General features: G+C 48.0%; 2 protein-coding genes across 3 annotated transcripts in view; both read left to right on the top strand.

The window, feature by feature from the left end:
* LOC146010226 (uncharacterized) overlaps window positions 1-26,119 on the top strand; it is a 70,575-nt gene extending 44,456 nt beyond the window's left edge. Inside the window, 3 exon segments of the mRNA XM_083151262.1 lie at window positions 25,043-25,156; window positions 25,324-25,510; window positions 25,512-26,119. Of these exon segments, the coding sequence (XP_083007388.1) occupies window positions 25,043-25,156; window positions 25,324-25,510; window positions 25,512-25,899 (689 nt within the window). The 3' untranslated portion in view covers window positions 25,900-26,119.
* LOC146010204 (uncharacterized) lies at window positions 13,183-24,870 on the top strand. 2 transcript variants are annotated; one of them, XM_083151221.1, is made up of 8 exons: window positions 13,183-13,497; window positions 14,891-15,043; window positions 16,281-16,472; window positions 17,269-17,347; window positions 17,875-17,972; window positions 18,142-18,379; window positions 21,552-21,711; window positions 24,737-24,870. In XM_083151221.1, the coding sequence occupies exons 2-7, from the start codon at window positions 14,939-14,941 to the stop codon at window positions 21,683-21,685; spliced, it is 846 nt and encodes a 281-aa protein (XP_083007347.1). In that variant the 5' UTR covers window positions 13,183-13,497; window positions 14,891-14,938; the 3' UTR covers window positions 21,686-21,711; window positions 24,737-24,870. The 2 variants fall into 2 exon arrangements, with proteins under 2 accessions (XP_083007347.1, XP_083007349.1); XM_083151223.1 differs by lacking the exons at window positions 21,552-21,711; window positions 24,737-24,870 and adding an exon at window positions 21,299-21,508.
* Window positions 26,120-27,557: the final 1,438 nt, after the last annotated feature.

Genomic DNA, 27,557 nt, shown 5'->3' with positions numbered 1-27,557 from the left:
CGTATGCCATCGCATAACATCGTATGCCATATGTAGTGGCATACGATGCGATACAATGTTTTACCGATTTTTGAGCAAAAATGGTCAAAAATCGGTAAAACATCGAATGGCATCGAATGCCATATGTAGTGGCATGCGATACGATGTTTTACCGATTTTTGAGCATTTTAGCACAAAAATCGTATGCGATCGCATCGGATGCCATACGATGGCATGCGATGGCACCCGATTTTGGACTGAAATGCATCAGAATGCATTGAAATGTGTATTAAAGTAGTGAAATGCCCCCAAATGCCATTTTTCATAGTGCACCACCCCCACTATCAACGTCAACCCGAAGCGTGGCGAGCCCAGCGAGCCCGCGAGGGGCGGCGGTACGCGTCCTACGACCTTTTCATACCCCCACTATCCACGTCGGCGTGGAGTTGAGAATAGAATAGTGTGGCGAGCGCAGAGAGCCACCGAGCCCGAAGCGTGGCGAGCGGACGCGGATACCTTCACAGCTATACGCGTCTCCTCGCGGGCTTTACAGGTATCCGCGTCCCCTCGCTGCGCTCGCCACGCTTCGGGTTCGGTGGCTCGCTGCGCTCGCCACACTATTCTATTCTCAACTCCACGCCGACGTGGATAGTGGGGGTATGAAAAGGTCGTAGGACGCGTACCGCCGCCCCTCGCAGGCTCGCTGCGCTCGCCACGCTTCGGGTTGACGTTGATAGTGGGGGTGGTGCACTATGAAAAATGGCATTTGGGGGCATTTCACTACTTTAATACACATTTCAATGCATTCTGATGCATTTCAGTGCAAAATCGGGTGCCATCGCATGCCATCGTATGGCATCCGATGCGATCGCATACGATTTTTGAGCTAAAATGCTCAAAAATCGGTAAAACATCGTATCGCATCGATGGCATACGATGCCATGCGATGTTTTACCGATTTGTCACCATTTTTGCTCAAAAATCGGTAAAACATCGTATCGCATCGTATGACATCGTATGCCACTACATATGGCATACGATGTTATGCGATGTTTTACCGATTTTTGACCATTTTTTGCTCAAAAATCGGTAAAACATCGTATCGCATCGTATGACATCGTATGCCACTACATATAGCATACGTTGCCATGCGATGGCATACGATTTTTGGCAAAAATGCTCAAAAATCGGTAAAACATCGCATCGCATCGTATGCCACTACATATGGCATACGATGCCATATGATGGGAGCCGTGATACTCCACAAGTACCATAATAATAATAATAATAATAAAGATTCATTAAAAAAACGTATATTATACCCCCACAATAACCCACATATTATTTCCTTCAAATGAAAAATAAACTGCAAGGAAACTAAGATGTTACAGACCGTCCCCATGTCACACACAGCAGCACAGACCACCATGCAGGAAAGTACAGCCACTTCCTGCATCCAAACAGTTAATGAGAAGTCTGCTTGCTGGGACAGTAATAAATCACTGAACGGGACAAGGGAACAGTGAGGGTATACCTGAGGAATGCAGGCTTCCCCTGTCACTGCTACACTCACAGCTTGGATCACACAGTGCACATCGCACTGATCAATGCTTTCACTTTTGAACTTGCCGCCTCTTGCTCTCCCGAGTCCCGGCTGTTCCGGTCCCTCACGCGACCTTTCTGTAGCACTTAGCAGCAGCTGTCCTGGGCAACTTTCTACGTATATGTGCTGCTGCTCTCAGCCTCCCATTGTCTCACTGTGCTGGGAGACATTCTCTGCTGCTGCATCATAACAGCAGGGCAAGGCAAAAGTGAAGGGATTAACTTTAATCCATGTGCAAATAAAGGCGGTGACGTTTCGGAGCTCGGCGGCCCCGTCTTCAGACAAAGAAATATATATATATATATAAAATGTATGAAATAGGAATACAAATGCGCTCTACACATTCACCAGAATAAATACACAATAGTAAAATCACATTTTGTTTATTCAAATCCTCAATGCATAGGATTTTCTTCCAATCGGCAGTATTGAATAGTTCCAATGTTAAGATCCAATATCTGAATATATTCAGTTCACAGATAAAACCCTACGCGTTTCATCCGCTAGGACTTCCTCAGGTGTGATCTGGATCCAATCGAACAATGCACAGGGATTTGCTCTCCTCATTATTATAGATAGGGTGTGTTGTACAACGACATCATAAATGGAGAATGACAACTTGTCAAATAGGAAAATAATGTTCCTTGGTTGCCAGGTATCAAGTCAGGCTTTAGATACTAATTTAACAGCTCACAGACAGGTGTCTCTTCAGAGTGCCCATACTCAATAGTACATTCAGTTGTTGGGAAGTAATCTGTGTCACCAGTCAGAGAGCTTGACTATCTACCTATCACAGCGCTTGAAGTGGACCGGTATGCAACGGAATAGCACTAGCACTACCAACACTATTTTTGTTTGTTTTTTAAATGCTGGACTGGTAAAGAGCTGGGGAGATCCTTCTGTAACTGGGCCGGTGATCTCATTGGTCAGGCTGTGCTCCCCAGGGTACTGTGTGCTGTGTCCCATAGTCACTCTGTTGGTGCTGCACAGCTTGTGTGGGGTACGGGGCTGCTGCTGGAACAATGCTGGGAATGCCAGCACAGGTAGGAAGAGTCTTTAGGACACCTGACTAATACTGCAGGTGAGCGGTAGCCGCATAGCATACAAAGACAGCAGCCGGGAGTGATGTGATGTCACCGGTGCCTGGGAATTCTCCTCTACTACCACCATAACACAGTGCTCACAGTTACTCTACTCTCCTATACCTTTTCCAGCCACATCAGTGGGGCTCTGTCACGCTCCCAACCAATACACCCCCCCCCCCCCCAGTTGTTTCCTGCAATGGTATCGTCTTACATGTGCTCGTTATATTATATTATATACTGTATATGCTTCCGTGTTCTCTACATCTGCCCTGTAAATGCTGCTCTCATCCTATGGCATGACCAGTAGCAGGTGGGAGGAATGTGACTAGCTGGGTGACATGGGGGTGCAGTAAGGCTGGGTGCAGGGTGACATGGGGGTGCAGTAAAGCATTGTGTAAGGTGACATGGAGGTGCAGTAAGGCATTGTGTAAGGTGACATGGGGGTGCAGTAAGGCACTGTGTAAGGTGACATGGAGGTGCAAGGTGACATGGGGGTGCAGTAAGGCACTGTGCAAGGTGACACGGGGGTGCAGTAAGGCACTGTGCAAGGTGACACGGGGGTGCAGTAAGGCATTGTGCAAGGTGACATGGAGTTGCAGTAAGGCACTGTGTAAGGTGACACGGGGGTGCAGTAAGGCACTGTGTAAGGTGACATGGAGGTGCAGTAAGGCACAGTGTAAGGTGACATGGAGGTGCAAGGTGACATGGGGGTGCAGTAAGGCACTGTGCAAGGTGACACGGGGGTGCAGTAAGGCACTGTGTAAGGTGACATGGGGGTGCAGTAAGGCACTGTGTAAGGTGACATGGAGGTGCAGTAAGGCACTGTGTAAGGTGACATGAAGGTGCAAGGTGACATGAGGGTGCAGTAAGGCACTGTGTAAGGTGACATGGAGGTGCAGGGTGACATGAAGGTGCAAGGTGACATGAGGGTGCAGTAAGGCATTGTGCAAGGTGACATGAAGGAGCAGTAAGCCATTGTGTAAGGTGACATGGAGGTGCAGGGTGAGAGAGATGCAGGGTGACATGGAGGTGCAAGGTGACATGGGGGTGCAGTTAGGCATTGTGCAAGGTGACATGGAGGAGCAGTAAGCCATTGTGCAAGGTGACATGGAGGAGCAGTAAGCCATTGTGCAAGGTGACATGGAGGTGCAGTAAGGCATTGTGCAAGGTGACATGGGGGTGCAGTAAGGCATTGTGCAAGGTGACATGGGGGTGCAGTAAGGCATTGTGCAAGGTGACATGGAGGAGCAGTAAGGCATTGTGCAAGGTGACATGGAGGAGCAGTAAGCCATTGTGCAAGGTGACATGGAGGTGCAGTAAGCCATTGTGCAAGGTGACATGGAGGTGCAGTAAGGCACTGTGTAAGGTGACATGGAGGTGCAAGGTGACATGGGGGCGCAGTAAGGCACTGTGTAAGGTGACATGGAGGTGCTGTAAGGCTAGGTGCAGGGTGACGTGGAGGTGCAGTAAGGCTGCGTGCAGGGTGAAGTGGAGGTGCAAGGTGACATGGAGGTGCAGTAAGCCTGGGTGCAGGGTGATGTGGAGGTGCAAGGTGACATGGGGGTACAGTAAGGCATTGTGCAGGGTGACATGCGGGTGCAGTAAGGCATTGTATAAGGTGTAAAGTCTCCCGCTGGACCGCTAGCCAATAGGTGCTTGCGGTCCAGCAACCAATCAGTAGCAGAATTCGCTGCTGGACTGCGAGTGCCTCCAGGTCAGGATCCCACTACTTGCCAATCCTCACACTCACACTCTCTCTCCTTTTCTTATTTTGGCCTTTATTTCCAAACAAATTTGGGTACTTGTGTAATATCTGGGCGCTCGATTTTTTCATTGTATCGCATCGCATCGCATGCCACTACTTAAGGCATGCAATGCAATACAATGCGATTTTTCATTGTAAAGACCCAATTTTTAATTGTATAGTCACCCATGGGTGATTTCATACCCCCACTATCCAACTATGCATGGAGTTGATTTTATATAGTGTGGCGAGCCCGAAGCGTGGCGAGCACAGCGAGCCCCGCGAGGGGACGCAGAATGCATGTAAAGTAATCCGCGTCCCCTCGCTGCGCTCGCCACACTATATAAAATCAAATCCATGCGTAGTTGGATAGTGGGGGTATGAAATCACCCATGGTTGACTATACAATTAAAAATCAGGTTTTTACAATGAAAAATTGCATTGCATTGCATGCCTTAAGTAGTGGCATGCAATGAAAAAATCGGGAGCCCAGATAATACTCAAGTATCCAAATTTGTTTGGAAAATGGGCAAAACCATGTGCACTGCAGGTCGGGTAGATGTAACATGCGCAGAGAGAGTTAGATGTGGATGAGTTATTTTGTTTCTGTGCAGGGTAAATACTGGCTGCATTAGTTTTACACTGTAATGTAGATTTCAGTTTCAACACACCCCACCCAAATTTAACTCTCTCTGCACATGTTACATCTGCCCCATGTAGAGTGCACATGGTTTTACCCATTTTCCAAACAAGTTTGTACTGCAATCAGATCTGAAAAAGGGCCTTTATTTCTACTGTTTTGGAGTCCTCGACAAATTCGCACAGTGGTGATCAAATCTGAATTAGGCCCAGAATTAGTACCTCAGTTATTATCATTTAACTATCTATGCTGAAGCCTGGAACAAAGTCATATATAGGACTTGTTGGTCTTTAAATACTGGCGGCAGCATAGGCCTTTTGTTTATGTCCTGAAATGTTGCTATTTTATATTGTAATGATGTTGACTCTGTGACGGGGTTGGCCCCTATCAAAGGTATTCAACATGTGACCCGCCAGCTTTTGTCGAACCACACAACCCAGCATGTCCCGCAAGAGTTTCACATGCCTTAATAGCAAAACTATGTCAGAATATGCTGGGATGTGTAGTTCTCCAGCAGCTGGAGGACATGCATTGGGGGAAAGCAGCCAGAGTGAGGCTGATGATGTCACAGACAGCCTTTGTGATGTCACAGCAGGTGTGAAAGAAAAGGCCCTGCTTGGGGACAGTACAATCACTCATTGGATGAGAGTGAGCGGTGTTGCTAGCTATAACCCTTTGTAGCTGTTTACACGTGTTTTCTCATTGCTTTATATTCAAGTTTATTCTTGAACGTTTACAGAAAATGTGGCGTAGCTGTATAAACGCCATTTATTGTTTCTTGACATCGAAGTACATTCCTGAACATTCACAGAACATGTGGCCCGATCATATTGAGCTGACACAGGAAGACAAAAGTGACATTCTGCAGGGCGACGGTCTGTCCTTAGGCATTATTGAAGCTGCTCAGCAAATATTGCGCAAGCAATTTGATGTACAAGGATTGCAATCGTTAGAAAAAGGTGCAAATGGCTCCTTTGATGCCGTCTCTGGGCTTGCAGTACAGCTACACCCAGATATGGATGAGAGGCACTGCTTCGTGTCTTGTTTTCGCAATGGACAGATAGAAGTTGCAGACAGTTCTGAATGGCGGCTTACCAGTTCTGGAAGCAGACAACTGAAAGATCTCTATGGGGCTGTCGTTCCAAAGGACACCCTGAAGAACATCAAACTCCTGGATGTGGAGAAACAGGACCCAGACTCAGACGACTGTGGTGTATTTTCTATAGCGAATGCTGTGGAACTTCTCTTCACCGGGGACGTACCCATCTGCAGATACAACTATCCATTAATGAGGCCACATCTCTTACAGTGCCTGGAGGATGGAGAGTTCACACCTTTTCCAAAAATTGGGAAAAGAAGACGCCAAGAAGAGTATGGAAGTAATAAGCGATTTAGACTCAATCCGGCTTTTACTAACAGCATCGAAGAAACTGAAAAAGTGAGACCACCTCCAAAAACCTGCAGAAGAAGATGCGTCGTTCAGTAAGGTCATAATATAAGGGGTAACCTGATGCGGCAGTTATTAGCTGCAGCTCCACCTCAAATCCCACGTGGCGTCCTATTATAGAACTGAGCAGAAGGAAAAACTGGGGATTAGGGCTACTGGCGACACCCCAAAAACAAAAACGACACATGGCAGCCACCTCATGGGTGTGTTGGAAGAGCTGTAAATAGTGATTCATACAAAGCGCTCACCTTTAATGTGCAGCAAATATCTAGAAAATAGTATGATGTGAATACTTATTGATGTTAGTTGTAAGATGTCAGTCAACAGACTATGTAAGAGAGATGTCAGTCAACAGACTATGTAAGAGAGATGTCAGTCAACAGACTATGTAAGAGAGATGTCAGTCAACAGACTATGTAAGAGAGATGTCAGTCAACAGACTATGTAAGAGAGATGTCAGTCAACAGACTATGTAAGAGTGTCTCTTAGGGACCTCTATATTGCATAGGTCCCTAACCTGGGACCTATGTTTCCTGTAGGTGACCGCAGTAGTATTATTTGGGCAGGAGGGGGTAGATGTGGTGCAAAATGGGGGGGTAACATTTAAATAGAATACTGGTCCCAAATGGGTGGGGGTGATGGACTGGATGTTAAGTCCAAAAGTGAAAGTTGTGATAAAGGTGTCTGCCGTCAGCACTGGAAGAACTGCTAAGCTAATAGTGGTTTAAAAAATGATGACAGTTACATGTAACTCATTGATAACTTACCATGAAGGTAACAGTAGGAACTTCAGCTAGTAGACAAATAACATAGATATATGTTTTATAACATCTTGTGAACATTTGTATTACTGCTGAGGCGTTTTGTGTGTGTGTGTATATATATATATATTTGTGTGTATATACTTGCCAGCAGCACTGGAGGAGCATATTAGCTTGACCCTTATTTCTGATTGCTTTTTGGTAACTGAATTGGGCCATCTAATAATCCGCACTCTGGTCTATGCGATCTTTCGCCAATCTAAACCACAGTGTTCGATACCAGTAAAATTCTCTCCAGGCTATAAAGAGTCCGTGAGAACCGACATTCTTCAGATCCAATAAAACGCTGGGTACTTGTTTCCTAGCACGGCCACAATCGTAAGTAATCGTGTCCCTTAATTAAGGGACACGATTACCCCGATGGACCCGATTTCTTTTGAAATCAGGTCCATTTTGCCGGCTAGGAAACAAAAATCGGGGGCATCGCGTCGGTCGGGACCATTAACATTGGTCCAGACGCGACCGACGCGATGCCCCCGATATTTGCATTGACTTCAATGTTAAAAAATTTTTTAACATTGAAATCTTGTCGGGAACGGTAAAATATCGGGTGCATCGCGTCGGTCGGGACCATTAACATTGGTCCCGACGCGATGCGACGCGATGCACCCGATTTTTACATAGGATTCAATGTTAAAAAAAATTTTAACATTGAAATGGTGTAAAAATGTAAAAAAATGTGAAATGGGTCAATATGACCCATTTCACATTATAAATGTCCCCGTCGTCGCCCCACGATAGACGTCAACCCGAAGCGTGGCGAGCGCAGCGAGCCCGCGAGGGGCGGCGGTACGCGTCCTCCGACCTTTTCATGCCCTACTATCCACTAGGGCGTGGAGTGAGAATAGAATAGTGTGGCGAGCGCAGCGAGCCACCGAGCCCGAAGCGTGGCGAGCCCCGCGAGGGGACGCGGATACCTTCACAGGTAAACGCGTCCCTTCGCGGGCTTCACAGGTGTCCGTGGCGACGCGGACACCTGTGAAGCCCGCGAAGGGACGCGATTACCTGTGAAGGTATCCGCGTCCCCTCGCTGCGCTCGCCACACTATTCTATTCTCACTCCACGCCCTAGTGGATAGTAGGGCATGAAAAGGTCGGAGGACGCGTACCGCCGCCCCTCGCGGGCTCGCTGCGCTCGCCACGCTTCGGGTTGCCGTCTATCGTGGGGCGCTGTGTACGCGCTTCAATTTGGGGGGGTTTGGAATTTTTTTCATTCAATCCAATGTAAAATTGGGTCCCAGGGACCCAATTTACATTGGATTCAATGAAAAAAATCGGGTCAAAAATCGGTCGGTCGCGTCGATCGCATCGCATGCGACCAAATCGCATGCGATGCGATCGACCCGATTTTTTTCAGCACGACCACCCCGATCTTAATCGGTGTGGCCGTGCTAGGAAACAAGTACCAAACGCTGTATAAATAACCATCCACAATGTCGATATTGTATATACCCCTGATGAAGTCTAACAGATGAAACGCGTTGGGTTTCTGATGAACGTTATATAGAAATTTGTGTTTCAATTGAACTGTATATGGAAAACTGACCGATAAATTGCCGGATTACACGCTGCTGTAAAGAACTTTATCTGAACATATTTTAATGATTTTTTTAAATTAAAAACAGTTTTAAAACCATTGTAATCACTGCCTATTAAGTCACCCATAAAGGATTTTTGGGTTGGTGGCGGCGGCGTTTATTTGGGCGCACTCTATATACTCTTTCTTGTATTCTGTCCTTTTCCTCCACTAACAGGGGGAACTTATAGAGGTGGTGCAGCCATTTGTTTCTTAGCGCAGTGAAAGGGTTATCTTGTCTATATATATAAATCCCGACTGCGGAAATCCCGACAAGGGGGGACGTGGATCACCCCCCCTTGCCGGCTTGCTGTGCTCGCCACGCAGAAGGCCCGGTGCCAAGCGTTATTATCCCTCTATGGGTGTCATGGACACCCACGGAGGGAGAAAGTGTCGGGATTTCGGTGTCAGGATTTTGAATGCCGGGAATCCAACCGCCAGGATATGAACTGCATCATATATATATATATATATATATATATATATATAACAATAGGAAAGAAGCGGCACTCGGAGGCTTGTTGAAGGTGAAACAAGTGGGGATCTCGCCTCTACCCGAGTGAGAAAGCAGACACGCTCAGTAGTGGTGAGCGATCCAACAGGGGGGAGGAGGGATGCTCCATGGAACAGCTGACAGCCGCTCACATAAGAGGAGGTGAGCAGCCTGTCAGCACGGCTATGGACTCTGGAGACTGCAGGGCTGAGGGGAGTATCCACACGCTGACGCGCTCAGCATTGTACACTCAGCTGGCGGGTACTAGAAGCGCGGCAACGGCCGGGGAGGTACCGTAACTTCTCAGCGCCTATTAACTGTACAGGGCGCAGGGCGGGCAAAAACGTGCCGGGTGCAGCTTTCAAAGGGGCAGGGTGCAGCGCCCTGCAAAATAAGCCTAGCGGGAACACTGGTGGATTTTGCTGGGGCAGGACATACCTTGGTAGGTTTGTCCTGCCCCAGCAAAACCCACCACTCAAGGGGTTAAAACCAGCACCAGGCCCAAGGGCTGGTCCTGGTTCCCAAAATATGGGGGACAAAATGAGCAGGGGTCCCCGGTATTTTAACAACCAGCACCAGGCCCAGCAGGGTAATGCCACAGGGGATACATTGGATCACCACCAAGTAGGTCGAAACCACTAGGTCGACAAGACTTTAGGTCGGGCATGTCCAAACTACGCAGAGAGAGATAGAGAGAGGGACCGCAAGAGAGAGATAGAGAGGGACCGCAGAGAGAGATAGAGAGAGGGACCGCAGAGAGAGATAGAGAGAGGGACAGCAGAGAGAGAGATAGAGATAGAGAGAGGGACCGCAGAGAGAGATAGAGAGAGGGACCGCAGAGAGAGATAGAGAGTGGGACCGCAGAGAGAGATAGAGAGAGGGACCGCAGAGAGAGATAGAGAGAGGGACCGCAGAGAGAGATAGAGAGAGGGACCGCAGAGAGAGATAGAGAGGGACCGCAGAGAGAGATAGAGGGACCGCAGAGAGAGAGGGACCGCAGAGAGAGATAGAGAGAGGGATCGCAGAGATAGATAGAGGGACCGCAGAGATAGATAGAGGGACCGCAGAGATAGATAGAGGGACCGCAGAGAGAGATAGAGAGGGACCGCAGAGAGAGAGATAGAGAGAGGGACCGCAGAGAGAGAGATAGAGAGAGGGACCGCAAAGAGAGAGATAGAGAGAGGGACCGCAGAGAGAGAGATAGAGAGGGACCGCAGAGAGAGAGAGATTGCAGAGAGAGAGAGGGATCGCAGAGAGAGAGGGACCACGGAGAGAGATAGAGAGGGACCGCAGAGAGAGATAGAGAGGGACCGCAGAGAGAGATAGAGAGAGGGACCGCAGAGAGAGGGACCGCAGAGAGAGATAGAGAGAGGGACCGCAGAGAGAGAGAGATAGAGAGAGGGACCGCAGAGAGAGAGAGATAGAGAGAGGGACCGCAGAGAGAGATAGAGAGAGGGACCGCAGAGAGAGATAGAGAGGGACCGCAGAGAGAGATAGAGAGGGACCGCAGAGAGAGAGAGAGAGAGAGGGACCGCAGAGAGAGGGACCGCAGAGAGAGATAGAGAGAGGGACCGCAGAGAGAGAGATAGAGAGAGGGACCGCAGAGAGAGAGATAGAGAGAGGGACCGCAGAGAGAGAGATAGAGAGAGGGACCGCAGAGAGAGAGATAGAGAGAGGGACCGCAGAGAGAGAGATAGAGAGAGGGATCGCAGAGAGAGAGATAGAGAGAGGGACCGCAGAGAGAGAGATAGAGAGAGGGACCGCAGAGAGAGAGATAGAGAGAGGGACCGCAGAGAGAGAGATAGAGAGAGTGACCGCAGAGAGAGAGATAGAGAGAGGGACCGCAGAGAGAGAGATAGAGAGAGGGACCGCAGAGAGATAGAGAGGGACCGCAGAGAGAGAGATAGAGAGGGACCGCAGAGAGAGAGAGATAGAGAGAGGGACCGCAGAGAGAGATATAGAGAGGGACCACAGAGAGAGATAGAGAGAAGGATCGAAGAGAGAGGGACCGCGGAGAGACATAGAGAGGGACCGCAGAGAGAGAGGGATCGCAGAGAGAGATTGCAGAGAGAGATGGATTGCAGAGAGAGAGGGATCGCAGAGAGAGAGAGAGAGATTGCAGAGAGAGTGAGAGAGAGATTGCAGAGAGAGAGTGAGAGAGAGACCGCAGAGAGAGAGGGATTGCAGAGAGAGATAGAGGGATCGCAGAGAGAGAGAAGGAAAAAGAAGCCATTTGCTGGTGCACCCCCCTCCGAAATTTGCGGGTACCCCTCCCTCACCCATGACTACCCCCCCCCCCCCCCCCGAAATTTGCGGGCACCCCTCCCCCACCCGCGATCCCCCCCCCCTAGAAATTTGCGGGTAACGTGACACTTTCAGCAGGGGCTGTACGCTGAGTACAGAAGTACTCACTGTTCATGTTCGGTCTGGCAGCCACTGTACAGGACAAATGATCCACTGCAGGGTTCCTGTTGTCCTCCTGTCTCTGCCACAGGCCTGCTGCTGCTGGGTAACGGGTGTCAGTCAGTGTGCTCGGGCGGAGGGGGCGTGGCCACTGCTCTTCAGGCCCGTAGGCAGGATTCCGTCCGGAAAGCATTGAAAACGGACGGACAGAGGAGGGTTTGAAATGGCCTGGTGTCCCGATGGCCCACTCCGCCCCTGGTTGACATAAGGGGAAAAAAATGTAATAAAAAAAAAAGTCAACTTTTTCACTGTCGACCTTACCCATGTCGACAATAATCCTGTCGACCTTCCTGCATGTCAACCTTCCTGCATGTCGACCTATGGACTGTCTAACAACTTGCTGGTGACCAATTGATCTACTCCCTGCCACAGCAGGGGGGAGACTTTTTCTACAAGTCACCCCGGCCAAAGCATTAACCCCCTGACTGGTCAGCCTGGGCAGGGGTCCTGGTGGAGTGGGGGTCCCCCCCTCCAGAATTTACCTACCCAGGCTGAAGCCTGGGGCTGTCCCCGATTCCCCAGGGCTGTGGGTACCGGGCTGATAAATGTGTAATATTAGAATAAAACCATTGGGTTCTTCTGTGGAACTATGAGTCCCAGCAGAACCAACAGTTAAAAAAAAGCACACACACACACACACACACACACACACCTGAAAAATAAAACAGTATTACACACGGAGCCCACACATACAGATACTTACCTATCTTGACCCCGTAGGTAGGTCTGCGTCCATCCGTCCGTTGGTCCTGAAGAAATCCAGGGGGTACCTGTGGAAGGATATTATACTTACAAGGCTCCTCCTGCGTAGATCCAACATTCCTTCCAAGTAGCATCCAGGTAAGAAGAAAAAATAACAAACCAAAACCCGAGCCAGTGCGGACTGTCAGGAGAAGCCACATGTTGCGTTGGTTTACATTGTGCGGCTCCTCCTCCTGAATACCGCTATTGGTCGACTAGCGACTCTTGATTGGCCGATAGGCAGCCAATAGCGGTATTGGTGAGGGAGGGGGAGGGCAGGTGGCATTAGTTTTGCTTTGGGTGCCAAGAAACCTTATATCGGCTCTGACCCCTGGTATTATACTGCAGCCTGTGTGAGTAGAACAGCAGCTCCCCTGTAAGTGCCCTTATGGCTCACACCCAGCAATCACTACTATGCTGTTACTAGCAGTATAATACCTGGGGTCACCTGGTGCCAGCTGCAGCACTCTCCCTCCTGCCTGCCATGCACACCAGGAAGGGACGTTTCCCTGGTAACACAGCTCCTCCCACTCTGCCCCACACAGGAAATACACTTTGGCTACAGCCGCGGGGGAGTCTGGGAGCTGAGTACAAACCACAACAAAATGGCTGCCGCTGTATGAGGACACACAATGAGAGATCGCTGCCGGACTGGTAGAAGCAGTAATTGCATTGAGGGAATGTATAGAGAGAGTTCTGTGAGGTGCGGTCACCGGTAGAGGATAGATTCCGTGCTGTAAATACGACGCCTAGTAAGGCACCATAAAGAATGTCCCCTGTGTGAGGGAGCGGCGGCCATTTTACCGAAGACCAATCCCCGCGTTCAGTCAGTGTAGCAGCATCTCGGCTTTTTGCTGGGGCAGCGCTGCTGATCCTACCTGAGGCCTCTCACTTCCAGCAGCCACGGTGATTAAGTTACGGGGGACCGAGAGAAGACATTGCTGTATCTGGCAGCAGGTGATGGTATTGTGCTGCCCTGGTGTTATTATACAGGGGGAGCAGCCTGTGGTGTCCTGTTATACAGGGGGGAGCAGCATGTGGTGTCCTGTTATACAGGTGGAGCGGCCTGTAGTGTCCTGTTATAGAGGGGGAGCAACCAATGGTGTCCTGTAATACAGGGGCAACAGCCTGTGGTGTCCTGTAATACAGGGGAGCAGCCTGTGGTGTCCTGTAATACAGGGGGAGCAGCCTGTGGTGTCCTGTAATACAGGGGGAGCAGCCTGTGCTGTCCTGTAATACAGGGGCAACAGCCTGTGGTGTCCTGTAATACAGGGGCAACAGATTGTGGTATCCTGTAATACAGGGGCAACAGCCTATGGTGTCCTGTTGTTATACAGGGGGAGCAGCCTATGGTGTCTTGTAATACAGGGGGAGCGGCCTATGGTGTTCTTTAAAGGGGGTTGCGGTCTGTGGCGTCCTGGTATACAGGGGGGAGCGGCCTGCGGCATCCTGGTATACAGGGGGGAGCGGCCTGTGGTGTCCTTTTTATACAGATGGGAGCGGCCTGTGGTGTCCTGTTACAAATGTTATACAGGGGGAGCAGCCTGTTGTGTAATCTTACAAATAGTATACAGAGGGAGCAGCCTCTGGTGTGGTGGTATTATTTTATAGTTGAGCAGCCTCTGTTTTGTATTTTATTGTTATTATTATTATCATCAGGGAGCAGCTTTTGTTGTCCTGTTACAGAACTTTAATTAGATATAAATTTTTTCAGGGTTTTTAGTCTCTGATATCTTCTTAGTAGTAGTATGATGATTGTACAGGGCGAGCAGCCTTTGGTGCCCCATTACCATTATTTTGAGATAACCATGTACTACAATGGACATTGTGGTATTCTATAGTTCTTATACTGTACATGTGCCCATTGTTCTCTGTATATTTATATGTGCGGAAACATTAGAGGCAGCTGCTGTTGTGCCTCTGTGTGGATTTCTCTTATGGTGGCCATACACTACTGGGATGTATCGCAGCAGTGTATGGCCATGCGACCCCCTCCGAGCCACCTGGGACCTGCATGCTATGCATCACATGCAGTCCTTTCACATGCGATGTATCCCATGTGACCCCATTCCCCGCCACTGGGATGAGGGCTGAGTCGGCGGGTGGGCAACAGGTCCGACCTTCTGCTCAGGTCCGATGTGAATCCAACCCAAGGCGGACGTCAAACACATCCGATTTCTCAGCCCGTTCCATTGGGATCGGGTGAAATTGGCCCAAATCGGACCGGTGTATGGGCACCTTTACCTAATATGTTACATGTGTACTGTGTGGTGTTTATTGTAATTATATTTACACCTAGACAACGGAGTGGTGAGGACACGGAGTGTTTACTAGACATCACGTGAGGATGAGACCCGTCACTGATTCCCTGAGGATGGGAAAGGACCAGAGTCACATGACTGAGAGGATTCTAAATATCACCCTGGAGATCATCTACCTGCTGACTGGGGAGGTGAGGGGATCTGGGAGTGTCACTGTGACATCACTTCTATCTATAGTAATAATACAGGGACATGACTGGGGAGGTAAGGGGATCTGGGAGTGTCACGGTGACATCACATATATCTATAGTAATAATACAGGGACGTGACTGGGGAGGTGAGGGGATCTGTGAGTGTCACTGTGACATCACTTATATCTATAGTAATAATACAGGGACGTGACTGGGGAGGTGAGGGGATCTGGGAGCGTCACTGTGACATCACATATATCTATAGTAATAATACAGGGACATGACTGGGGAGGTGAGGGGATCTGGGAGTGTCACGGTGACATCACATATATCTATAGTAATACTACAGGGACGTGACTGGGGAGGTGAGGGGATCTGGGAGTGTCACTGTGACATCACTTATATCTATAGTAATAATACAGGGACGTGACTGGGGAGGTGAGGGGATCTGGCAGTGTCACTGTGACATCACCTATATCTATAGTAATACTACAGGGACGTGACTGGGGAGGTGAGGGGATCTGGGAGCGTCACGGTGACATCACATATATCTATAGTAATACTACAGGGACGTGACTGGGGAGGTGAGGGGATCTGGGAGTGTCACTGTGATATCACTTATATCTATAGTAATAATACAGGGACGTGACTGGGGATGTGAGGGGATCTGGGAGCGTCACTGTGACATCACTTATATCTATAGTAATAATACAGGGACGTGACTGGGGAGATGAGAGGATCCGGGAGCGTCAATGTGACGTCACTTATATCTATAGTAATAATACAAGGACCTGACTGGGGAGGTGAGGGGATCTGGGAGTGTCGCTGTGACGTCACTTATATCTATAGTAATAATACAGGGACGTAACTGGGGAGGTGAGGGGATCTGGGAGTGTCACTGTGACATCACTTACAGTATATCTATAGTAATAATACAGGGACATGAGTGAGGGGATCTAGGAGTGTCACCGTGACATCACTTATATCTATAGTAATAATACAGGCACGTGACTGGGGAGGTGGGGGGATCTGGGAGTGTCACTGTGACATCACATATATCTATAGTAATAATACAGGGACGTGACTGGGGAGGTGAGGATATCTGAGAGTGTCACTGATATCACTGATCTATTAATACTACAGTGACCTGACTAGTGGATCTTGGAGGTGACATCACATAGCAATAAGAGAGGGTACTGGGAGTGTATGCAGTGATAGTGTATTTTCCAATACACAGGGTTACATAGTAGTGAAGAAGACATCCATTGACCATGAGACACCGAGTTGTCATCCCTGTGTGTCAGGAGAACTGAGCAGGACCCAGAGTTCCATCACAGTGCCTCCACCTCACTCACTGACACATGGGAGAGACAAGGAGCAGAAGATCCTGGAACTCACCGACAAGATCATCCAGCTGCTGACTGGAGAGGTGACTGCTGGGAATGGGGCATTATACAGTAACACTGGGGGATGTGACCGGAGAGGTGACTGCTGGGAATGGGGCATTATACAGTAACACCGGGGGATGTGACCGGAGAGGTGACTGCTGGGAATGGGGCATTATACAGTAACACCGGGGGAGGTGACCGGAGAGGTGACTTCTGGGAATGGGGCATTATACAGGAACACCGGGGGATGTGACCGGAGAGGTGACTGCTGGTAATGGGACATTATACAGTAACACCGGGGGATGTGACCGGAGTAACACCGGGGGATGTGACCGGAGAAGTGACTGCTGGGAATGGGACATTATACAGTAACACCGGGGGATGTGACCGGAGAGGTGACTGCTGGGAATGGGACATTATACAGTAACACCGGGGGATGTGACCGGAGAGGTGACTGCTAGGAATGGGACATTATACAGTAACACCGGGGGATGTGACCGGAGAGTTGACTGCTGGGAATGGGGCATTATACATTAACATGGGGGGATGTGACTGCTGGGAATGGGGCATTATACAGTAACACAGAGGGAGGAGACTGCAGAGGTGACTGCTGGGAATGGGACATTATACAGTAACACCGGGGGATGTGACCGGAGAGGTGACTGATAGGAATGGGACATTATACAGTAACACCGGGGAATGTGACCGGAGAGGTGACTGCTGGGAATGGGACATTATACAGTAACACCGGGGGATGTGTCTGGGTGATGACTGTATCACTGTGTGTGTCGGTTTCCTAGAAGGTGTCAGGATGTCACTGTCTATCTCTCTATGCAGGAGGAGGAGTATACAGAGGAACACAAGGGTCTGTGCAGGAATGTTATGATGGAGAATCACCGGCCCCTCACATCACTGGGTAAGAGGACACTTTGTTATTGTACAGGGGAGAGCAGGAATGGGGGCCCCTATATACACATATCTGCTAATCCACATGTACAATAAATTCAGTCACTGTGTGTCTCCTACAGATGGGCCCAGTAACAGAGATACCCCAGAGAGATGTCCCCATCCTCTGTATTCCCAGGATAATCACATATATACCATGTCCTCAGTCACTGTGTGTCTCCTCCAGATGGGCCCAGTAACAGAGATACCCCAGAGAGATGTCCCCGTCCTCTGTATTCCCAGGATAATCACATATATACAATGTCCTCAGTCACTGTGTGTCTCCTACAGATTGGCTAGTAACAGAGATACCCCAGAGAGATGTCCCCGTCCTCTGTATTCCCAGGATAATCACATATATACCATGTCCTCAGTCACTGTGTGTCTCCTCCAGATGGGCCCAGTAACAGAGATACCCCAGAGAGATGTCCCCGTCCTCTGTATTCCCAGGATAATCACATATATACCGTGTCCTCAGTCACTGTGTGTCTCCTACAGATGGATCCAGTAACAGAGATACCCCAGACAGATATCCCCGTCCTCTGTATTCCCAGCAATGTACAGAGGAGACTCACAGGACCTCACATGAGGATCAGGTAGGTGGGAATAAGGGTCTCCCCAATATACCAAAGTCTGTCACTATATGAATTGCAACAGGTGTGTGTGTGTGTGTGTGTGTGTGTGTGTGTGTGTGTATTATACATCAATAATCTACTATGTAAGCTCAATACTGTCAGACATTATTTATGTGATATTTATTTGTAGGTTCAATGTGATGATATGTCTGATATTAAGGTTGAAGAAATAAAGGGAGAAGAAGAGACATATGTGACTGACATTAAGGCAGAAGACACAGAGGAAGAAGAGACGTATGTGACGGATATGAAGATAAGCGAAGAGTTTTATGTGTCTGATAAGAAAGAAGATCTAGAGACAGAAGAAACACATATGAGGGGTGATCAGCAGTGTAAGGAGGAGGAAATCCCTACAGATATCAGCACAGGTGAGGAATAATCACTTATTGCATACAGTATTTTCCTTGTTCTGTTAATACAGCTATCTCAGAAATCAGGAGCCATCAGCCCCTATTATACTCCTGCTCTCCCCCTCACATCATGTCACTGTGTGTTACCAGCCCAGAGATCTGACCAGTCTCCTCCCCACACTCTCTGGTGTATCTCATACATCAGGAGCCATCAGCCCCTATTATACTCCTGCTCTCCCCTCACATCATGTCTCTGTGTGTTACCAGCCCAGAGATCTGACCAGTCTCCTCCCCACACTCTCTGGTGTATCTTATACATCAGGAGCCATCAGCCCCTATTATACTCCTGCTCTCCCCCTCACATCATGTCACTGTGTGTTACCAGCCCAGAGATCTGACCAGTCTCCTCCCCACACTCTCTGGTGTATCTCATACATCAGGAACCATCAGCCCCTATTATACTCCTGCTCTCCCCCTCACATCATGTCACTGTGTGTTACCAGCCCAGAGATCTGACCAGTCTCCTCCCCACACTCTCTGGCGTATCTCATACATCAGGAACCATCAGCCCCTATTATACTCCTGCTCTCCCCTCACATCATGTCACTGTGTGTTACCAGCCCAGAGATCTGACCAGTCTCCTCCCCACACTCTCTGGTGTATCTCATACATCAGGAACCATCAGCCCCTATTATACTCCTGCTCTCCCCTCACATCATGTCACTGTGTGTTACCAGCCCAGAGATCTGACCAGTCTCCTCCCCACACTCTCTGGTATATCTCATACATCAGGAACCATCAGCCGCTATTATACTCCTGCTCTCCCCCGCACATCATGTCACTGTGTGTTACCAGCCCAGAGATCTGACCAGTCTCCTCCCCACACTCTGGTGTATCTCATACATCAGGAGCCATCAGCCCCTATTATACTCCTGCTCTCCCCTCACATCATGTCACTGTGTGTTACCAGCCCAGAGATCTGACCAGTCTCCTCCCCACACTCTCTGGCGTATCTCATACATCAGGAACCATCAGCCCCTATTATACTCCTGCTCTCCCCTCACATCATGTCACTGTGTGTTACCAGCCCAGAGATCTGACCAGTCTCCTCCCCACACTCTCTGGTGTATCTCATACATCAGGAACCATCAGTCCCTATTATACTCCTGCTCTCCCCTCACATCATGTCACTGTGTGTTACCAGCCCAGAGATCTGACCAGTCTCCTTCCCACACTCTCTGGTGTATCTCATACATCAGGAGCCATCAGCCCCTATTATACTCCTGCTCTCCCCTCACATCATGTCACTGTGTGTTACCAGCCCAGAGATCTGACCAGTCTCCTCCCCACACTCTCTGGTGTATCTCATACATCAGGAACCATCAGCCGCTATTATACTCCTGCTCTCCCCCGCACATCATGTCACTGTGTGTTACCAGCCCAGAGATCTGACCAGTCTCCTCCCCACACTCTGGTGTATCTCATACATCAGGAGCCATCAGCCCCTATTATACTCCTGCTCTCCCCTCACATCATGTCACTGTGTGTTACCAGCCCAGAGATCTGACCAGTCTCCTCCCCACACTCTCTGGTGTATCTCATACATCAGGAACCATCAGCCGCTATTATACTCCTGCTCTCCCCCGCACATCATGTCACTGTGTGTTACCAGCCCAGAGATCTGACCTGTCTCCTCCCCACACTCTGGTGTATCTCAGAAATCAGGAGCCATCAGCCCCTATTATACTCCTGCTCTCCCCTCACATCATGTCACTGTGTGTTACCAGCCCAGAGATCTGATCAGTCTCCTCCCCACACTCTCTGGTGTATCTCATACATCAGGAACCATCAGCCGCTATTATACTCCTGCTCTCCCCCGCACATCATGTCACTGTGTGTTACCAGCCCAGAGATCTGACCAGTCTCCTCCCCACACTCTGGTGTATCTCATACATCAGGAGCCATCAGCCCCTATTATACTCCTGCTCTCCCCTCACATCATGTCACTGTGTGTTACCAGCCCAGAGATCTGACCAGTCTCCTCCCCACACTCTCTGGTGTATCTCATACATCAGGAACCATCAGCCCCTATTATACTCCTGCTCTCCCCTCACATCATGTCACTGTGTGTTACCAGCCCAGAGATCTGACCAGTCTCCTCCCCACACTCTCTGGTGTATCTCATACATCAGGAACCATCAGCCCCTATTATACTCCTGCTCTCCCCCTCACATCATGTCACTGTGTGTTACCAGCCCAGAGATCTGACCAGTCTCCTCCCCACACTCTCTGGCGTATCTCATACATCAGGAGACATCAGCTACCATTATACTCCTGCTCTCCCCCTCACATCACGTCACTGTGTGTTACCAGCCCAGAGATCTGACCAGTCTCCTCCCCACACTCTCTGGCGTATCTCATACATCAGGAGACATCAGCTACCATTATACTCCTGCTCTCCCCCTCACATCATGTCACTGTGTGTTACCAGCCCAGAGATCTGACCAGTCTCCTCCCCACACTCTCTGGTGTATCTCATACATCAGGAACCATCAGCCCTTATTATACTCCTGCTCTCCCCTCACATCATGTCACTGTGTGTTACCAGCCCAGAGATCTGACCTTTCTCCTCCCCACACTCTCTGGTGGAAATGGATAATCATGATAATCAGGTGCTAATACTTTACATTAAAAATATATTAATTAATCAAAATGAATGCTGTCTAACAAGATCATTACAAGACTACTTAAGTCTATTGCAGCTCCCAAAAGGTATTCTGTATAACTTTATTAGACACAAATAAAATAACAAGTAAGAGAGCCCTATAACAGAAGTATAGATCACTTTATTAGTATTAAAAAGTAAATTATAAAAACATATTATGTGTACATATTTGCCACTATAATAATAATTGCCACAGATATAATCTTCTGCAGGTGGTTACTGTTATTGCACAGGGTGACATCGGGTTGTAGGCGGATCCAGAGGACCGTGGCACCAATCAGCGAAGCTTTGAAAGTTTCCCAGGATGCCTGCTCCCTCTTCCCTATAACCCCGCCTCCATCCTCAGTTGTTTTTTTTGGTGCCAGCAGGAAGCTGGAGCACTGTTACATTCAGCAGGGATTACCTCATATAAGTTATCCCAAAGAAGCTTTTATCTTCATTTTTTATTCTTATTTTCACACTAAGCCACATTGATGCGACTGGGCTGCCTCTGCCGTCACTCCTGTCGGCGCCTGAACTCCCCCACGGCCACGGTCAAGAGGGGTACTCGGTGGGGGAGAGATCCAGAGCCTAGCACCGCCGGACACTTCTCATCCTAGACGGTGTGGCCGGAGCGCAGGAGCAGGTAAGGCTCTCTCTGAGAGACCTTCCTAGAGCGCGGGTACAGTCTCCCCTGTGAAACCATCCACACACTGTAGCGCTTTCACAGACACCCTCATCCCCACTTACCCCATAGGGTACAGTGGATGATTGGGGTGCAGCAGCAGAACTTTGCTTTAGCCAGCTACTTTGGTAGTGATTGTGTCTGTGACTTAGTGCCAGTCTATTCTTTCCTATCTGTCAGTAACTTGTTGCTGTCCCTGTGTTCTCTTATATCTTCTGAGGGAGATTCAGAGGTTTTATCCTCTGGTCACATATGTTTGTGTATCACTCTAGGTTCCCCCTCAGGGCTATACCTATTGTATACTCCCCCCACTATTTGGGTTATCTCACTATGTCCAAACGGGGGCGCACTCAGACAGTCTCCCAAGCTCCTGTCATGCAGGGCTTGTTCTGCAGGCCTGTCTGAGCAGGACAACATTCAGGAGGGGCTGTGTGTCAATTGCTATATCCCCCCTGGCCAGTCTTCTGTCATGGTGGCTACTCAGGAGCCTCCCTGGGCAGTACAACAATTGTTGGGCACCCTAGTGGATCGCGTCCTCCTCCCATAGTTACACCACCTGTGGTACAACCCGCTCCTCCATGGGCTGATACCTTATCGACCACGGTTCAGCCTTTAGCACAGACCACAGTAGCCAAGCAAAAACTGTCTAATACAACGCAGCCAGCTAGGGCCCTGTCTGCGCCTTTACTCCCAGTAGTTCAGGATGATACAACATAGACATGTTTTAAACTTTATTCTTCTTTTCTATACCTACTACTTTATTTTATACTTCTCCACGCTGATCCTTGATACAAGGACAATAACCACAAGGTTACATATAATTTAATAACAATTTTCGAACAAATCAATATTGAGTGACGACCGTCTATTCATAAAATTTTAAAATAAACTAATAAAGGATTTTACTGAATATATTGTAGTCCGAAGTCCTGTCTTTAACGGCATGGCGCTTGGGGCTGCCTCACTAAAACACAAAGGTTTTTCTGCCAAGGTTATCGAGACTGTGATTCAGGCGCGTAAACCAGCATCCGCTAGGATTTATTACCGGGTCTGGCACACTTATTTTTCCTGGTGTGTATCCCGCAAGTATGACCCTAAAGTTTTAAGATTGTTAGAATTCTATCCTTTCTTCAAAGGGGATTAGATATCGGTTTACGGCTAGCCTCTCTTATAGTCCACATCTCGGCATCGTCAGTTTGGTTCCAGAGAAAAATAGCATCTCTTCCATATATACATACATTCATTCAAGGAGTTCTACGTATCCAACCACGTTCCTCCTACAACACCATGGGACCTGTCTCTGGTGTTGCAGGCTCTGGCTAATTATCCTTTTGAACCAATGCAATCAGTGGAATATAAATGGCTCACAGCTAAAACAGTATTTCTATTGGCTATGGCATCAGCCAGACGGGTGTCGGATTTGTGAGCTCTCTCCTGCAAACCCCCGTTTCTTATTTTCCATTTGGATAGGGCGGTGTTACAGACCAGACCTTCTCACCTCCCTAAAGTAATCTCCAAATTCCACATCAATCAGGAAATAGTAGTTCCAGCGTTCAATTCTGAGGATCTTTCCTCAGATGAACGTCTGTTAGATGTGGTCAGGGCTCTGACCATTTATCGGGACCGTACCGCGGCCACCAGAAAATCTGATTCTCTCTTTGTGCTGTATGGATTCCACAAGAAGGGCTGGCCCGTGCACAAACAAACACTTGCCCGCTGGATTCGAATGGCAATTCAACAGGCTTACCAACTGGCTAATCTTCCCATACCTTTGTCAATCAAAGCTCATTCCACCAGGGCGGTAGGTCCATCATGGGCAGCACGCCGCGTAGCATCTGCTGAACAACTATGCAAGGCTGTAACGTGGTCGTCTGACCATATGCTTGTTAGTTCCATGCATTTGACACGTTCACCTCCCAGGATGCTTCCTTTGGTCGTCGGGTTCTTCTGACACCTCCGGCAAATTCTCTCCCTTAAATACGGCTTTGAGACATCCCCAATGTCACCCTGTGGTTACCATGGACCTCGAAGAAAAAGAGTTAACCTAAGTTAACCATAACTCTCGTTTTTGCATTCATATCCCACCGTGTGTATGCTGACAGAACTGACCCGTACCACCATCAGTAGTGCTGATCCTGTAAGGTGCATATACGCGGCTCAGTAGCCAGAAGCCAATTATTTATTATTGATAGAATAGATGAATGATACTTTCAGTCCAAAGTGGCAATAGTATATTATAGAGGGGGGTGGGGGGCAGATGGGGTGGAGAAGAGAGAGAAGGGGACTGGGAGAGAGCAAAAAGTAGGAAAGGGTGGGAGTGGAAAGGGGATGTGACTGGGGGCAAGGTGATGTGGGAAGATGAGGTGCTGGGGGGGGGGGTGAAAGGGGATGGGGGGGTAAGGTCTCTTTCTTCTTTACCAGTATCGGCGGCCTCCCCTACAAGTTCCCCTCTCCTCCTGCCTGATCCCTTGTGATCGACGTCACAACTGGGTGGGCACGCTTACATACTCCCGCCCATTTCAGCTGCCAATCACCGCCAGTTCCTGCAGTGGGTTATAAGGGCGGATGGCAGATTGTAAGGGCGGATGGCAGATTGACAGATCGCCTGTACACATAGGGCCCAATTTGTACTCCATTCGGTTGGGGGCATTGGCGGTGATGGGCCATGGGAACACCCAGCATTTTGTGGGCATTCCCATGTAAATTCCAGCGTGACGCTCGGTGCTGGGGGCGGGTGGCTGACGTCATATTATGAGATCAGCCACCCTGAGCCCTGGAGATATCTTTTCAATGATCTCTCCAGCATTGGGCACATGCGAGGGGATCGGGGGTGGGGGGGGGTTGGGGGACTATTCGTCAGAGCAGTCACTCTGGGCCAGTGTGTGCGCAGCATTAGACATGTTCATGGAAGTTTTATCACTTAAACTGAACATTTCCTTCTCAATGTAACCAATTCTGTCTGTTGTCATTCATCTGTTTCCTGTAGATGGTCGCACAAGCAGGAATACCTCGGAGGGAGATCTCATTGTGTCTCCAGGTTATATACTAGAAGATAAGAACATCAGACAAGAGTCTCCAGAGGAAAACCCCATTATCCCCAATACACACCCAACATTTCCCAGTGCAGATATTTCATCTGGTCCCTCTAGTCATGAGGAACCTTCTCCTGATCATTCAGACCTTACTACACACAGTACAGACCATAAAGATGATACAATATCATCCAGTTCTGAGTTTGGTAAGAGTTTTAAAAGTCAGTCAGATTTCGTTTTACATCAGAGACCTCACACAGGTGAGAAACCATTTTCATGTTCTGAATGTGGGAAATGTTTTACAAAAAAATCTAATCTTGTTACACATGAGAGGGTACATACAGGTGAGAAACCATTTTCATGTTCTGAATGTGGGAAATCATTTACTCATAAATCACATCATGTTAGACATGAAAGACTACATACAGGTGATAAATCATTTTCATGTTCTGAGTGTGGGAAATGTTGTAGCGATAAATCCAGTCTTGTTATACATAAGAGGGTACATACAGGTGAGAAACCATTTTCATGTTCTGAATGTGGAAATGTTTTACAAATAAATATAATCTTGTTACACATGAGAGGGTACATACAGGTGAGAAACCATTTTCATGCTCTGAATGTGGGAAATGTTGTAGCAATAATTCCAGTCTTGTTATACATGAGAGGTTACATACAGGTGAGAAACCATTTTCATGTTCTGAATGTGGGAAATGTTTTACAACAAAATCTAGTTACACATGAGAGGGTACATACAGGTGAGAAACCATTTTCATGCTCTGAATGTGGGAAATGTTATAGCGATAAATCCAATCTTGTTACACATGAGAGGGTACATACAGGTGAGAAATCATTTTCATGTTCTGAATGTGGGAAATGTTTTACAAAGAAATATAATCTTGTTAAACATGAGAGGGTACATAAGGTGAGAAACCATTTCCATGCTCTGAATGTGAGAAATGTTTTACAAAGAAATATAATCTTGTTAAAACATGAGAGGGAACATATAGGTGAGAAACCATTTTCATGTTCCGAATGTGGGAAATGTTATAGCAATAAATCCAATCTTGTTCTACATGAGAGGGTACATACAGGTGAGAAAACATTTCCATGCTGAATGTGGGAAATGTTTTTAGCAATAAATGCCATCTTGTTAGACATCAGAGACACCTTTCCATGCTTGCAGTGTGGGAAATGTTTTATAAATAAATGTATACTTTGTAAATACCAGAAAAAATAACATTTTGATGAGCAGATCTACATTAAACATGAGCATTGATGTGAGGATCCCAGTGTTGCCTGCACAGGGATTATCTGAGAGTAGTCTCCCCTAAACCTTGCAGCTTGATTTCCCCCCCCCCCCCCCCCCCCCCCCAGAAATTGTGGGAGCTACCTGAGGGTTGTTAAATGTAAGCCCAGCAGAAACTGTCCTGGCTGATGTTCCTCCTCATCCAGCCCCCCCCCCCCCCTCTCTAGAGCTGCTGACTAAAGGTCCATACACACTGGGAGATTATGGACAGCGATGATCGCTATCATTGCAGGGGGAAAAGCTGCTCAGTGCATACAACGTGAGTGGCTTTCCCCCTGCCCGGCACCGCTAGAGGGGAGAATGGCTTTGCATAACGCAGCAAAGCTCAGGAGCAGAAGCAGGGAAACGCGATAAGCTTTTAACATTTGGACCACTCAATTCTACCTTCAGTGTGGGCGATCCAAGAATACGGACATTCATCTTCATACAAAATCAACTAATCCGGAGGAGAATCTTATTCAGCGCCAGACTTGCAATAGTCATCCATGTTACCCATTCACCCCATCAGAGGATCCTATGGACTCTGTTCTTTGGGACAAATTGCCCACCTGGTGCTTCACCTGCTAAACTTGAAACCATTGACCTTTTGATGTCAGCTTGGTAATATGCCCCATACAACTGATGAATTATACAGTGATGATTATTGTATGTCCATAAATTTCTTAAACTTTTTATATATGGAATTCCATAATTTAAACTACAGCTAATGAATTTAAATTGTAAAAGATACTGTTCTAGTAGTATTAATTTTTTCTCAAGCCTGCACTGGTACACCATTCTGTTTTCACACACATCTGAAGGTAGAATGGGAGAAAACATTACTACAATGTTCACAAGATTTTTTTTTTTTTTAATTCAGTAATTTTTATTGAAAGTTTTGGCAATACCACTAAACATAAACAAAGCAGCTGGACGCACTGGTTATAACAGTGTGCATATGTGAGAACAATACATCATACATTAAAGTTACGCATATGAAAGCAGATACAGATCAAAAAGTGTGCATGTTAGCAGGATTATCAGTTTACCATGGTGTATTGCAATACATAAGTAAGGTCAATACCCGAAGGCGCCATTCGGGCAGACAATTACAAGGAGGGTATATAGCGACAAAGTCCCACGTATCACAGTTGGCACATATGACCGATTTGCAGCCAATATAATTGTAAAGAGATTCTCATAGCACAACAAGTACGCAATACAAAAGAGTATTAGACATCAGCCACTATAACCTACCCTCAACTAAACAAAACAAAAAACCCAAAACAACCCACCCAGTAAACCCCCCACCCTGTACTACCCACCCCCAACTTAGGTGTACTTTATTCCCTGTAACTGTACCCCACTAATCCTACACTAACAATAACCACTGAGGAGAGAAAGTTAGTGGCCCTTAGCTGGCGAAAGCAGCTACTATAGCCCAAAAAACCTAACTTATCCCTCCCCACCCTAGACCCCCACCTATC

The sequence above is a fragment of the Crinia signifera genome, chromosome 6 (genome assembly GCF_055691185.1).
Source record: "Crinia signifera chromosome 6, ASM5569118v1, whole genome shotgun sequence".
Taxonomy (NCBI): Eukaryota; Metazoa; Chordata; class Amphibia; order Anura; family Myobatrachidae; genus Crinia; species Crinia signifera.
Note: the sequence above shows the minus strand (reverse complement) of the source record. Positions and strands in the feature narration are given on the sequence as shown.